This window comes from Polypterus senegalus, chromosome 1 (assembly GCF_016835505.1).
Source record: "Polypterus senegalus isolate Bchr_013 chromosome 1, ASM1683550v1, whole genome shotgun sequence".
Lineage (NCBI taxonomy): Eukaryota > Metazoa > Chordata > Cladistia > Polypteriformes > Polypteridae > Polypterus > Polypterus senegalus.
The window spans coordinates 208324985-208341185 of NC_053154.1; the positions used below are offsets into that span (position 1 = coordinate 208324985).

Here is a 16201-nt window from a genome sequence, read left to right on the forward strand (position 1 = left end):
GGTGCGCTTGCGCAACCGCAGGGATTTAATGAGGTAGTTGGGGCGGGACGCACCTGCACGTGAAGGTGCAATCGTGATCATTTGCTTCATTGGCTTCCTGCAGTGCGTGATTGAGACACTGTGCCCACGTTGCCGTATAAGTACGGGCACAGGAGAAATAAAGAACAAGAGGTAAAAGAAAAAAAATGAGAGACAGAAACAAGGAGGGAGGTTAAAGAGAGAAGAAGGCTTGAGGCATTAAGTGGCGGTGCCGAGAGCAGGCTCTCTGGATATTGAGTGTTCCTGCCAGTCCCCGCATGTTGCTGTATGCTGTTTCTTTTGTACTCCAGAACATGCAGAGGAAAGAATGGTAAAGAGCAATAACTTCGGCGCTATATGCAATAATCAGACACTCCCCATCTGCCCGTTGTTTTGTTATACTTTTACACCAACATATGTTCCTGTGTTTGAGCATGCTCAAACGGGCATGCTCAAAAAATACACGTGTAATGCCACGAAAAGTAACTAATGCAATATTATTTGAAAACGAACAGCGTCAGATCGAGTGTGAATTTATGCAGGAACTGGAAATTCTCTGATGTGGGACCTTCCCCCAGGGATGAAAGTACAGTGCCAGGTGTCATTCAGTGTAATAGGAACCATAGCACAGAGAGGTGTGTGCACTGCAACAAGTACACGTGTCGTAAATGTAGGAAGGATGGTCCTTGGGTATGTGGGAACTGTTAATATTTGAATGTGATGATTTTATATAGCACCGAATGAAAATCAGCACTTCTTAGCATTGCACCATGCAAGCTGTTGTATCAATCGCCTACTGTAACTTGCTTTCTTTTTTCTTCGGTTATACAAGTAGTCTTGAATAAAAGTGCACTTGTTTTGTTTGCTAAATGAAGTGTCTGCGTGTACTTTTCGTGGCATTACACGTGTATTTTTTGAGCATGCAAGTTTGAGCATGCTCAAACACAGGAACATATGTTGGTGTAAAAGTATAACAAAACAACGGGCAGATGGGGAGTGTCTGATTGCATATAGCGCCGAAGTTACTGCTCTTTACCATTCTTTCCTCTGCATGTCCTGGAGTACAAAAGAAACAGCATACAGCAACATGAGGGGACTGGCAGGAACACTCAATAAAACTGAATAAAAAGAAAATCAAGTGACGGTGAGATACGAAGAAGGCAGCTTCGCCAGCGTTTGTGTGTCAGCAACCTGGGGGCTTTAGTATGCATCGTGGTACACTGCAGAGCTATAGCGCGTCTTTATGTGAAAACAGCCGTGTCAGATGGGGTTGTATGGATTGATTCTGAACATGACTGAGAGAATGAAAAGTGAATAAAAAAAAAAAAAGTTAACCTTTACAAGGATCATAAATTGCACCGGCTGTTACAGACCGAAATCCAATGTATGCTTTTATTCTAAAATAGTAAGACTAAGAGCAGTTTACTTCTCAAAACGGAGCGGTGCAGGATCAAACTCGTGACCTTTTGATTCTCAAACGGGAACTGATTCTATTGAACCACGGAGGCAGTTAAAATAAACAGCTGTCAATGTCGCATGTTAAGGCGGCTTTTTGTTTCTGTAGTTATATTTTTGAATAAAAGTGCAATTGTTGTGTTATATTTGTACCTTTTTCTTTGATAATTTGGACTTCAGGCTTCATACATTATATAGTTTATGCCTACATTTTGTCATCTACTACTAGAATATAAAAAACGTTTCTGTTTTAACAATGTGTTTACACAGATTACTGTAGAAACGGAACAGACATGAAATGCGTGTGTTCCAAATAACAATCTATTACTCTAAAACTTTTCTTCACTCCCAGATACTCAATCAAGGCATGAGCTGAGAGAAGTTCGTGCACGTTCTAAATTGGTGGGGGGATGGAATAGCCGGCTGCTCCTAGCTTCTCTTTATCAGCACATTAAGAGGACAAAGGATGCTGGTGGAGAGGTGTGAAGGGATTTAAGAAGTGATTTAAGGTGGGACGGAATTACGAGTTTTTTCGTAGGCTCTGGTAATTCTAGTGTTAAGAGGAGTGTTTGGCCGACACTCGGTGGGGGTAGTAGAAAGTGGTCGCACAAGCTGAGTGGTTCAGAGGAGCTGGAGTGACTGGGTGTAAGGTGAGCTCGCTACGAAAGGCCGAGTAGACATTGGGAGTCGAGGAGGCTTGGGATGGAGAGCCCTAGTGTTAGCGTGGTCCAGTGAGTGAGCTGTACACAGCCAGGGGACGGAAGGCTACCGGACCAGGAGGAGAGTCAGCTGCACCTGCAGATAGATAGATAGATAGATAGATAGATAGATAGATAGATAGATAGATAGATAGATAGATAGATAGATAGATAGATAGATAGATAGATAGAGCAACTCCCCTGTTGCAGGGCCCATGGAAGGGGCTCAGGGAAGCCGACAGTTAAAAGGAGAAGGCGCCAGGTTGTCAAAAAAGGAATTGCTTCCAGCCTATTGATTTTAACCTAATTTTAATGGGAATATTTATTGGATTTTTAACCTCCACCCATTTCGCATTTTTATGGATTATTTATTTATTAACTTTAAGCACTGCACTGTGGACACTGTTTTTGTTTCATTATTAATCAAAGCACTTTTGCACTTTGCACCTTCCCCTTGCTCCAAGAGAATTTTGTCCCCATTTGCACAGCTCATCCGGTTACATTACCAGGAGAGGCTTCCAGATGGGAAGAGGGAGCATGGAGCAGGACCTGCACCATGTACTGTGTCTTTCAACGATGATTTTGTTTAAGAGTTTTAGTTTTGGTGACTGGCACTGAAGGTTCATTAGTTTTTGAGCTTGGCTATCTCTCTTACCACAGAAAAAGTCTATGAGCCTCTGCTTCTCCCCAGGTAAACAGTACTTTGGTTTTAAAAGAAATACAGATGTGGCACCATTATGGATGTGGACTTTGCCATCTAGCAACGCATACTTTTCTTCCACAATCTCTATTGACGAAATCCAAATATTAGACCTTGCAAATCCTAGAAAAGAATCCACATAAATACATGCTTTTATTAAAGGATGAAAAATGTCACACACCAATGCCATAGCAAATATTGCACTGCACAAGGAGATGCAGAAATGTTTTGACTCAAGCAAGGAAAAAGTGCTAAATCAAGAAGTAATGAAGGAGGAACAGGGGTTTTGCACATTTACTGGTTATTATTTACTTCTAAACAAGAATACAGCCCAATGCCTATAGATGAGCTCATAAGAACTTTCTTCACCTTGTCAGCCCTACAGAAAGTGGCATTAAGTGCCTGCCTGCCACAACTGTCTCCTGTGAGTAAATGAAACTAATGACACCACAAGCAGAGCACATAAACACTACAGTTAAAGCACAAACTAGACTCCAGGGCATATAACACCACAATCTGAAAAAGAGACACAAGTACAAATAAAGACTCTAGCTTTCACAAGTACAGAAATCTTGATAGCCTACCTGACAAAAATAATTAAAGGCACAATAATCAGATAACTGTTGACCTGACAATGAGGAGCCATATTGATCCCACTTCAAATAAGTGATAATCTGGCCAGAATAGGAAAAACAGACTGAGCAGCCACTTTATGAATTTCTCTTACTTACATATCTAACATTTTCTTCACATTTTCTTTAGAATGGCCTGAATTTAAGGTTCAGTGTGTATATTCCTATCGCAGGGATGCTGCTCTAGAGTTTAGTTTAGTTTATTATTCACTGATTTTGATCATTAGTTGGTGGTGGATTTCTACTCTAAAACAAATTTGACTGAAATCTGGTGACGGGGTTGACCGCTGCATTAAGATTAATTGTTTCACATTCCTCTTCTTCTGATTGCCCACCGATGTTCAGAAAATGCTGCGCTTATATTAAGAGACACTCAAACATACAACCCTCAACATTATACAACCACATTCAGTCTGCATATTTAAAAATGGATGTTACACATCCATAGATCTTTTGGCCACAAGAGGGCACCCCAGAGCACAAAATATCAGACACGACTCAACCAAATACAGTCTTTAGCAGTAGTGTTCCCCTGTAGATCACCATGGAGGCACCCAAGTACCTAGCATATCTCTCGAAATGCCCTGTAGGTGTACAAATGGGAATTCCACGAGAGGGATGCTGCCACCCTGTATATGGAGAGAAAACAACAAACCCAGCTGTAATGCGTGTCCATCTACATCTTTCCTTTACAGAATCCTGTCCATGCAAGGAATTGCCATTCAGGATGCCTGTCCCTCAGTTATGGCATTCACAATCTATATTTCTCTTTTCTTGCTATATTACTGTGCACTCATCACTATGAATCAGCAAGAATACAAATTTATCAGACCTGCCAATGGTTTCTGTTAATAATTTAGTTCCCTGTGTTAAGGTTCTATAACATGCTAGAAACACACTTTTGTCATTTTTTACTTACGTTTAATCTTCCATGTCAGCCTTTGTTGACTCCTTTCATAAACTATTGGTTTCCTGCCAGAATAGTGTTGTTGGCTGGATGTTTTCACTTGATATATGGCACGGCATAAAAATTATGAAATCCCCAGCAAGGTTTGAGTCCCTGATGCACTTATACTAGCATGTTAGATGCTTACTATCATTCCACATTCAAAGCTACCTTAGTCTTTTGTCTTTACCATTTTATCTCAGAATAGCATGCACATACACACACACACACACACACACACACATCTGCATACTGTTATACTAGTGAAGACATGAGAGAATAAGGAATATGATCAGAAGATGAATCATAGTTAAGTAACAAAGTTAGGGATGAGATTGTGAGAATCAAAAGGATCAAAATGTCAAAACAAGAACGTTAAGCAAACATCAAGGCCAAAAGTACAAAGCAATAGTTGAACACCAGAGAGATCATTTTAGAATGTTATTCTTTCACAAAGGTTTATGTTATCCATAATCTTGGATGAATGATCAGCATTAATAGGCAACCTTTTTAGCCAGTCGTATTGTAACGTCAAGCTGCATCCTGACGAGTACACAAAATGGCTTTAGAAAGAGTATAAAATAGGAAAACAAAACTAACTTTTTGAATTCAGGGCAAAATAAGACTACAAATTGAATTGAAAGAAAAAACAAAAAAAAAGCTTTAAACTTTAAACAAGCCCACAAAAAGTTTATATCTGAATATAATCATAAACTCAGCCTGCTTTAAATAACAGAGCTGGCTGTCACTGACTAAACAGCCATTACATGGAAAGGGTATATATGCTTAACATTAGAGGCACTCAGTGTTGGTCTCAATAAATTAGGAGCTTGTGTGTGAATATTTTTGATTTCAACAATTAAAGTAAACCCTCTAGCCGGTTATCAATCCATTTAAATTTTTGGTTCACCGACAAAAGCGCGATAGACATATGCGCCCCGACAAAACCGCGACGGATAAATGAGCGCCGACAAACCCGCTAACTGGTTTTCGACAAATGCGCGCTGACAAAATCGCCACGACAAAATCGCGAGAGAGGCCAAGAGAGTGGGACGCCCTTGCTGCAACTCTTCCTACATATGCAGGGCGTGATCTTAAGGACTATCTGCGTGCCGTGCTGATGGCATGCTGCGTTTCATATTATTGACTTCTAAAATAAACATTATTATATATGCTTTAAACTAGTAATTCAAATTTAATGAAACTTTCGCGATTTTGACGAGGCAATTTTGTCGGCGCGATTTTGACGGCACGTTTTAATCAGCACTATTTTGTCGGCGAGCATATGTCTATCGCGCAAATGTCGGGTCACAAAATTTTTTATTTAGTGTCTGTCACAATTCTCTTTACAGCACTCAGCAATGATAAAGTGAAATACAATCAAATTCATTGTTTTATTTCTTACTTGCAGAGAGTGAAGAGGTGTACCAGAGGCAGGTGCTGTCTATCACTTGTATCACAATTGGGATCACGATACTGGGCTCACTTTGTGTGGCTTTCTACTGCCGTAACAAGTAAGTGCAGGTTTCTTATTCCTCAAACCCATCTATCTATCTATCTATCTATCTATCTATCTATCTATCTATCTATCTATCTATCTATCTATCTATCTATCTATCTATCTATCTATCTATCTATCTTTCCATTTCATTACAGTGTCATAGTAATACCACAAGTAACCAATACTTGCTGTCGATTTAATTATTTTGTTTGTTGTGGTAAACAGATTTTCTTAATGCCAATTCTTGATGTTAATTTCATTATTTCATTGATTGAGGTTCTTATACCACCAAATTCAATGTTTTATTAAACGTTTAAAGATTTTTCTAATAAGATTGCTATACTTTCTTGTCTGAAACAGATCTGTATTTACTTCATCACAGTGTCTTCCTATTTAATTTATGTCCCAATATTTTATCAAACACATACTTTATGATGAGCAAACACAAGTGCAGTTAGCTGGTTAGATTCTGGTCTCTTTGTTATTTGTACCTCATTGTTAATTATCAGTTGGTCGGAAACAATAGAAGAAATTCATTTGCCTGAATGCAGCTTGCTAAGAATAAAAGAAGTAATTAACAGTTATGAATTTTAATATCTGAACAAAGTAAAATTAAGCCAAAAAATATTTCATTCATTTAGAACAATGAGTGACTTTTTATAAAGAAACTTGACTGGAATAAAAAAAACCACAGTCAATATGGATCTCCAGGAAGCCAAATCTGGTGACCGTTCTGTCTCTCCTTTCTTTGTCCTGTATGCCTCTTCCATATTTTACATTTCATCTTCATCCCATTCTGATCCTCCCAATTTCCGGAATTCATTTTTTACTCTTCCTTTGTGCTCCCACAATCATTGTTCCTCTACATGTCTCACTTTTTATTAGAATTTTTTTTATGAACATATCATGTTCATTTGTGTCAACTAAAATCATTCACATTCTGGGGTGGCAGGTGGTTTGGTGCAGTGGATAAGGCTTTGGATATCAAATCCTGAGGTTGTGGGTTCAAATCCTGCCATTGACATTGTATGAACCTGAGTGAGCCACTTCACCTGCATGTGCTCCAATTGGAAAAAGAAAAGTCAGTTTGAATAAAAGTGTTGGCTAAATAAATGTAAATTCTATTTCCTTAATCATTGCATCTCTGACTATCCCTTGTACTCCTCCCCATTTTTACTATCCAAAAAATCTGTGGTTTTTTGGTTTGATCTTTCCAATACTCCTGCATACATCTGACTTCTCTCCAGCCCAAGAACCAAAGTGCCAATCACTGTCGATGTCATTGCTATCCCTTTCATTCTATGCCCCCACCATACCTTTCTGCATATTTTCTCAATACTTGGTTGTCCCTGTCCTTTGCTTGTTTCATATAATATATGCTCATCAATGTAATTCTCTCCCCACACAGCATAATAACGCTTTTATCCTCTCTTCTCTGCTACTAGATTTAATTTTCTGTTTGCCGCACTCTGTGCTCTGACATGCCACTCCTGTCTTTCCTTCCCTGTGACATAATAATAATAATAATAATAATAATAATAATAATAATAATAATAATACATTTTATTTATATACCGCCTTTCCCATGCTCAAGGTGCTTAAGAGACAAATAGTTTCTGCATAGAACAATAAACAAATAAACACAGGATATACAAAAGCATTGCATTGAATAGAAGAAAGAATAAACCAGAGTGTAATACTAAATTCAATACTAAAAGAAAAGCCTGAACAAATCACATTATTTGTGATATAACACACACACACAAATTATCATGAGTATCTGGACAGAGAGGTGAACTGAAGAAGGTGCAGAAAATAGATATTTTCAGTTGTTTTTTAAAGGAATGAATGGAGTCAGCTGATCTCAAAATTTTGGGAGCTCATTCCAAAGTCTGGGCGTTATACACCTGAAGATCGTATCACCCAATGAGTGCAGGTTAGTGTGGGGTGCAACAAGATTGCCAGAATCAGAGGACCTTAGTGAGCAAACAGGGTGGAGAAGGTCATTGATGAAGTCCGGTGCATGGCCATTTAAAGCTTTATAGGTTATATTCTTATTTGAAATAAAAAAACGTAATACCTGCTAATACTCGTTCTTGCCTGTTCACTCCAGATAGGGAATGTAAAATGTATATGTAATAAATTAGAAATATGCAGAAGATATATGATCCCTTTCCCTTGAAATGCCTATCTAGTATCATTTGTAACTCTCTCTTTTAAAGTGTTTGACAGTGTCATGACTATGGTATTAGATTAATACTAATAAAAACAGAAAATCTAACCCAGGGAGGAAATCCAATCATCGGATTTTATTTGATGATGAGTTCCTAAACATCTGTGGCTGCACGACTCCACTCCCAAATGCAATGACATTTACACCATCCAGGTCCTGATTTTGGGTCGAGGCAAAAGCCTATCCTGTTATTGTACTCTTCGCAAGGATGTAAAATGTAGGATGCTATTCATGATGTTAAAGCCTGACTAACATTTTTTGTAGTGGTTGATTGATGCAGAGCTCTTGAACTGAGGGAACTTTTTTAACAGATTATTTGTGATAATTAACATTATTATTTGATGATATTAACATTATCGTTGTACACTTTAACCCATAAAGAATACCACTGTGTGATGAGCCTAGACCATTGTTGCTGTGAATGTGCTATGGTGACAGATGCTGTTTCTGGGGAAGATATTCAGTTTGACCCAGCTTTTTTAAAGCATTTAAATAGGAAAGAGTTGTTTTTTTTAATTAATGAGGAAAATGAAACTACATACAAAATCTCCTGAGAGTCTATAGTGGTAATCCCACTAACTAATTAAGAAGACTCCTAGAAGATCACGTGCTAAGGAAAACAATTGAAAGCATTCTCTTACTGTTTAGCCACCATGCAGGATGTGTTTCAAGGTGGCAGTCTGCTGAAATGCTGATCGTGAATTCAACTGCCATTTTTTAAAGTTTCTCCCTGAGTTAAAAATTTCTGTTTGGTCAACTGGAACTCAGACAGAGTTCCCAATCACTATGAAGAAAGTGAAAAACGGAAATAAGTCAGTCACTTTAGAAAATGTGGAGTCTTGGTTTCTGAGGTATAAATAACAGGGCACCACTTTATAATGAAATGGGCAAGCCTACTGTATTTGTTTTATTCGTTGCTGATGCTGAAGAAAAACATCAGAAAATAGAGACTTAGAGTTAAAGTGCAGCTCAGTGCAGAAAATAAGCATTAGCACACAGTATTAATGGGGTTTCTTGTTGTATCTTTGTGCAAGTGCACAGAATTCTGGGGAGGTGTCAGGACAACCTTTTTGTTTTAGTTTTATTGTTTTTCGTTTCTTATTTGGGTCACAGAGTTATGTGATCATTAAGTATTACAATTCGGGAGCCTGGTTGCTATGCCACAGTCCTTTGCTAGTGTCATGAATTTAGACTTCAGAACTGATTTTGTTTATGTTTTTTTCTTCTTTCCTAATACATTTTTCTTTAACTTTCATCTTGTTATTATTTTTCATACTATGAAAATTATGTTTGGTTATTTATTGTTTAGTTTATTTGTTGTGGTATAATATTTTATTGGTATGGTCACTGCCATTTTTTGCCATGGATACCTTGAAACACCACCAAGATTATAAGGTGCACATGGGACAGTATTTACAGAGGATGAAGAAAGTACTCAGCCCCCTTCACTCAATCAATACCCCATAATGACAAAGGGAAAACATGTTTTCAGAAAATTTGCAAATGTATTAAAAACCAAAAATGTAAATCTCTCATTTTTATAAGTATTCAGACCCTTTGTTGTGGCACTCCACATTGGGTTCAAGTGCATCCTGTTTGCTTTGATTCTTCTATGGCAAATTGAATTGATTGCACATTGTTTAAAGTGGCACAAAACTGTGTATATAAGGTCTCACAAGTCACACTGCATGTCAAAAACCAAGCCATGAAATCCAAGATACCTCCATGATAAAATTGTGGCGAGGCTTAGATCAGGACAAGGGAAGAAAACCGCTTCTGAAGCATTGAGTGTTCCCAGGAGCACCATGACATAAATAATTGTGAAATAGAAGAGGTTGGGAACCACCAGGACTTTTTCTGGTGTTGGCCAAATTCAATTACCATGCATGAAGGAACTTGGTCAGAGAGGTGACTAAGAACCTAATGGTCACACTAACAGAGCTTCAGATGTCCTCTACTGAAATAGGAGAGTCTGTTGGAAGGATGGGCATTTCAGCAGCACTCCATCAATCAGACATTTATGGTAAAGTGCCACTCTTGAATAAAAGAAATATTACAGTTTAAAAGTCCCAGAGAGCATGAGTAAAAAATTCTCTGATCTGATGAGACAAAACCTGAATTCTTTGGGAAGAACTCTATCAATCAATCAATCAACATTTATTTATATAGCACATATTCATACAAAAAAATGTAGCTCAAAGTGCTTTACAAAATGAATAGAGAAATAGAAGACACAATAAAAGATAAACATAAGTCAACATTAATTAACATAGAATAAGAGTAAGGTCCGATGGCCAGGGTGGACAGAAAAAACAAAAAAAACTCCAAAGGCTGGAGAAAAAATAAAATCTGTTTCCAGACCAAGAGACCGCCCAGTCCCCTCTGGGCAATCTACCTAACATAAGTCAAACAGTCCTCTTTGTATTTAGGGTTTTCATGGAAGGACCTGATGATGATGGTCACGTAGACTTCTGACTTTCAGTCCATCAATGTTGGTTCATCCTGATGCTTTGAGTAGGTGGTGGTGGCGCAGGCCGCCACCACAAAGAAACTGGAAAAAGAAACAGAAGAGAGAGTAGGGGTCAGTATGGATTTTGGAGCCACTGTGAATAATTATTATGAAGAATTGAACATACAGAGTATCAGTATTAAGTTAAAGTGAAGTTATAAAAAGGCCATGTTAAAGTAATGTGTTTTCAGCAGTGTTTTAAAGTGCTCTACTGTATTTGCCTGGCGAATTCCTATTGGCAGGCTATTCCAGATTTTGGGTGCATAACAGCAGAAGGCCGCCTCACCACTTCTTTTAAGTTTAGCTTTTGGAATTATAAGGAGACACTCATTTGAAGATCTAAGGTTACGATTTGGAATATAACGCGTCAGGCATTCCGATATATAAGATGGAGCGCGATTATTTAAGGCTTTATAAACCATAAGCAGTATTTTAAAGTCAATCCTGAATGACACAGGCAACCAGTGTAGTGACATCAAAACTGGAGAAATGTGTTCTAAGTACTATGTCTGACAAAGACTGGACACTGCTCATCGCCTGCCTAATACCAAGTGCTGTTGTGGTACTTCTCAGTGACATTGAAAAGGAGGCAGAATTGGGGGAAGAATAAATGTAGTCATATACCAAGAGGTTCTAGAAGAAAACTGCTTCAGAGTGTGCACAACATCAGACTTGGGCAACAATTCACTTTTCAACTTGACAATGTTTTAAAGCATACAACCAAGAAAATGCTAGAGTGGCTTAAGAACATTTTTCTGACTGTCCTTGAGTGTCCCAGCCAAAGGCCAGACTTAAACCCGATAGCACATCTGTGGAGAGATCTGAAGGTGGCAGTTTACAGATGCTTCCCATCCAATCTAACATATCTTGAGAGTATCTGCCATGACGGATAGGATAAACCGACCAAATCCAGGTGTGCAAAGCAAGCAGAGACTTACACAAGAAGACCTGAAGTTGCCAAAGGGGCTTCAACAAAATACTGAATTAAGGGTCTGAATACTTCTGCTTTAGATTTTTAATACATTAGCAAACCTTCTGAAAATATCTTTTCACCTTGTCATTATAGGTTAATAAGTGTAAATTTGTCAATTTTAAATTAAATCTACAATACAATAAAATGTGCAGAAAATGAAAGGGGTCTGAATACTTCCTGTATGCACTATAAGCCAGTGAAACATAGAGGGTAACCATACAAGATTTTGGATTATTTAAAAGACCTTTCATGGTGATTTAGTGCTATTATTTTATAAGCACAACCCAGCTTAGTGTGTTTCTTCAAATGAGTTTGTCTGTTATTTGCTCTGTGCACTGATTACATTTTTTGCCTAATCGATCTGCTGATTCTGTTCACTCTTTTCATTCTGTCTCTTCCATCCTCACTGGACAGCTAGGCATGTGCTAAGCACTTGTGTGCTTGTGGTGTCATAGGTGTTCAATTATATGGTCTTGGCAATCATCTTATATGAAAGGAAGCTGAAATGGAAACCAAAATTCAAATATTTAAAAATTCTCATTGAGCGATGCAATTCCAAATAAAGAAAAAGGGTGTAATTAACTACTTTAAAGTCCACAAATTTCCAAAATCGAAAATTCAAGAGCAGAAAATCCAAAACTCAAAATGCTCAAAAGTATTGATAGTTTTACCAAATATTGAAAAATGAAACAATGATAAACTGAAAGAATAAGGCAAATAACACAGTTGCAAGCAACTATTGCCACAGTACAACGGAAAGCTGGGATAACTTCAACCTCCTTAACATTCTGTTTAGTCTTGGAAAAATGAGTCAAAAACGCTCAATTTCTTTAAATAAGAAAATTGTTATGTCTAGCAGAAATATGTGGATAACAAAATGCAAACGTGAATACAGTAGGAAAAGTATGTTTAGTGTCCACTGCTATACCGATGCAGATTTAGTACATGACCTTCTTGTGACATGCTTTGAAACAGTCACCAACACACAGCCCAATGTTGCAATAAGGACATTTGAAGTGTGTTTCTTTGCCCACATTTCTTATAATATTGTTTATGTTACTTCAGCAGAGAGGGTAGAATATTACTTCCCTTGACCCTCATGATTGACGCACTCCTTGTGTTATTGTAGGCTACCACGGCACAAGTCTTACAGACTTCCACCTTTCCCCAACACAAATGACAATTGCTGCATTGTGAACAGTGCTTAGGAGGCTTCTTGTCTTTCTTCATGATCGCAATCATTTTGTTTTTTAGCTATGCACCAACTTGCATCATGGGGAACCTTTAGGTGACCAAAGTCACCATGTGTATCATGGCGGTTTGGTCATACAGTGCTGTATGCATCAGTTTACTATCTGTGTTAATGTCTCATAACCAATTCACATCGTCATCACTATCACTTGATTCAACTAATGGTTCCAATTCAGTTTGTTTTATTACTGGCTTTACATTTCAATCGTTCAGTACTGAAGCGGCCTAGTGCCACTAAAATTCAGGCCATTGATAAGACGGTGATTTATTTATTTTATCTGGTGGAGATTCCAGCCATGGCCTGACCCGCACACACTCACAAGCAAAGACAAAAAAGCAACTGATCATAAAAAGGCAATTAAAGAATGTATAAACAATAATAAATAAAACAACGATCCCACCCCATGTCCCCTTACAGCGATTTACAATAAACACAAATTCAACCATAACAAACCACTCACAAAAAGCACACACTATAAAGTCCATGAAAATGGCAACTGATGAAATGAAATGATGGAGGTAGATAGTCCAGAGATCAGAACACTGCATATGAATGTAAAGGTCACTCCTACCGGTATTTCCTGATGAGATGATGGCATGTGAATGGGATCAGGAGATCTCTTTTTTTCGCAGGATGACAACAAATCCTCAGAGGGTCCTCATGCAACAGGAAGACACCAGACAGTCCATACACCCAAAACTGGAGACAATCCAGGACAAAACAAGAATCTACAAGTATCAAAATAAAATGCAGACAGACAGGCAACTCCAGACACGAAACCCAAAAGACTTCCCTCTTTTGGTATCACTGACCCCCTTTAAAATATTGAGCCTGCCTCCTTCTACCCAGCAGCCCTTGCACCCCCAGCAGACAATCAATCAGATTCACTGCAGGGACTGCTGGGAGTTAAAGTTTCAATCCCCAGTAGCACTGCTACAGTACCATATGCATCAGTTTCGCTATCTACGGTAATGTCTGATGACAAATTCAAATTGTCATCACTATCACTTGATTTGTGGTTTAGCTTCATTTTGTTCTAAAACTGTTTTTACAGCTTCTTTTTTCCATGCCATTATATTTTCGTTGAAGGCTCCGCTCATCAATATTAATGTGTTATCTTAGAGTGGCAAAATGCATATAAATATTCATGTTTTTTTTAAACAAAACATAATTTTATTCACTAGGTCGCAGCTGAATACAATCCCTAGTTGGGCTTGACAGCATTAATTGTATCGTTACACGTCGCATCGAGTCTGACATAGGCTTGACCGTAATTACATAGATGTTGTGAACCAGGAGCACATAAATCCCAAAAAGTTCCAAAAGCATTTCTAAAATATGCTCACATATTTGAGACATTGTCATCAAACCCCAACTAGTAATAAGGGCAAGCATCCACTCTTTGCAAAATAGAAACATAATTTTCATTAAATGCTCCTCAACAATAATAAATTGCCCTGAAGCACTAAGGTATTTCAGTGCACAAAAGTTCCTAAACTGTAATCCAAAGACATAGTAGAAAATAGAGTAATATGGTTCAGAAATCTAGAAATCCAATAACTCAAAGAAACCATCCAGATTTATAGGGTGGAGGACAGTTCCTAGCAAAAATAGGCAGGTAGCCCTGCCTCTTGGGGGCCACCCACAAAACATGAGACATATCTCAGGCAGCGTACATACAAAAACAAAGAATAATGCAGATAAATAACATAAATCAAAAAAGCAAAAATGAAGAAAAGAGACATAAAACATTCAATCTGAACCCAAACCAGGGGAGGACCCCCGGCTAAGACATGACAATAGAAGCCCACAGGTAACTGCAACCCAAATTACCACAAAACTTGAGTGTCCTCATTTAAATATAAGTCCCATCCCAGCACAACAAAGGGAGTGGGGAAAAATAGTAAAACTAACATAACTTAACTTAAGAATCTGTAACTGTCTGCACGTTCTGAAAACATTTGAAAATCTTTTTAGGCACAGAATTTTAGATTATCAAGCAATTTCCTTTTTTGGTCTTGGATTTTGTTCTTGCCTTTCTGCTTCTCTAATAATTGTATGCTTGTTTTGCTCTTTTTCTTTGTTAGTTAGCTTTAGCCCATTAGTAAATGATGCCTGCTATGATCAGACCTATCTTTGTTATATGTCCTTGAAAGGAATCTCTACCAGTTGCTACAAAGGAAAAGCATTGCTTGCTCCTAATGGACAAGATAGCTGGCAATGTGTCCTGAACTTAAAACAAGGTTCAAACCACACTGCTTACTCATCATGTAACCTTTTGAAGCTGCTGTGATAAGTGGTCCATAGAGTTGTGCGGGTTTTTAAATAAATAATCAAGTCCAGAGAGCGTGTAGGCTTAGAATGGGTGTAAGTGGGCAAATGATGATGCTACTCCAGGGTTGATTGCAGTCCTTGGCTGATTTTACACTCTCATGCAAATGTGAGTGGTTCAGTCAGGTGCCGCATTTAAACCTTGTGGTGGACAGAGGGTCATATTGGTGTCTAATCAAGCCAACATAAGAGGAGCCTGCATTGTAGAGTGGAACAACAAAAAAATAAGAACTGAAAACAGAAAGAGAAAGATGGAGAGAATAGAGTTTGATGGAAGGTGTGACAGAGATGGCAGAATTGTGAAGCACCAGTGTGCAAGTGAATGGAGGCAGTTGGTCAGGAGCAAGTCTCAGTGAGAGCAGCTTGGGGCTGAAGAAGGGGCTTTCCAATTGAGCGATGTTAGGGAGTAGCAGCAGCCTGTTAGGCAGTGTCTCCCACAGACGCTGAAGGACTGGAAGTGTATGTGACTCAGCGCGGCACCCCATGGGTGCTGACGCACTGGCACTGAGGAACCAAGCCAGGTATTAAGGGTTGACTGCACCTATCGGAAGGACGTCTCCTTTGGCTGTAAAATCTGAACAGGGTAAGCCGGAGAGTCATTGGATTTTGGAACAATGCATCAGGGGCCTCATGTATAAACAGTGCGTACGCACAGAAATGTTGCATAAGAACTTTTCCACGTTCAAATCACGATGTATAAAATCTACACTTGGCGTAAAGCCACGCACTTTTCCACGGTACCTCATACCTTGTCATACGCAAGTTCTCCGCTCGGTTTTGCAGACTGGCGGCAGCCAGCGTCAAAGCAGTGCTACTGTTCCTGTGTGGTTACTCCTTATTTTCCTGACGCGGCTTTATAAATACACGGAAACTAACCGCATATTGTTTATTAGTGTAATGCATCTGATTGTATTAACTTGTAACAATATAATGGTCCAGGGAATAGCCATAGT

At 38.6% G+C, this 16201-nt stretch overlaps 1 protein-coding gene across 1 annotated transcript in view; it reads left to right on the plus strand.

Annotated features, from left to right (window-relative positions):
- The window catches only part of LOC120538509 (pro-neuregulin-3, membrane-bound isoform-like), an 822431-nt gene that overhangs the window by 770246 nt on the left and 35984 nt on the right, over nucleotides 1–16201 (plus strand). The window contains exon 5 of the mRNA XM_039767928.1: nucleotides 5861–5963. Coding sequence (XP_039623862.1) covers nucleotides 5861–5963 — 103 coding nt within the window. The remainder of the gene's footprint in view (nucleotides 1–5860; nucleotides 5964–16201) is intronic.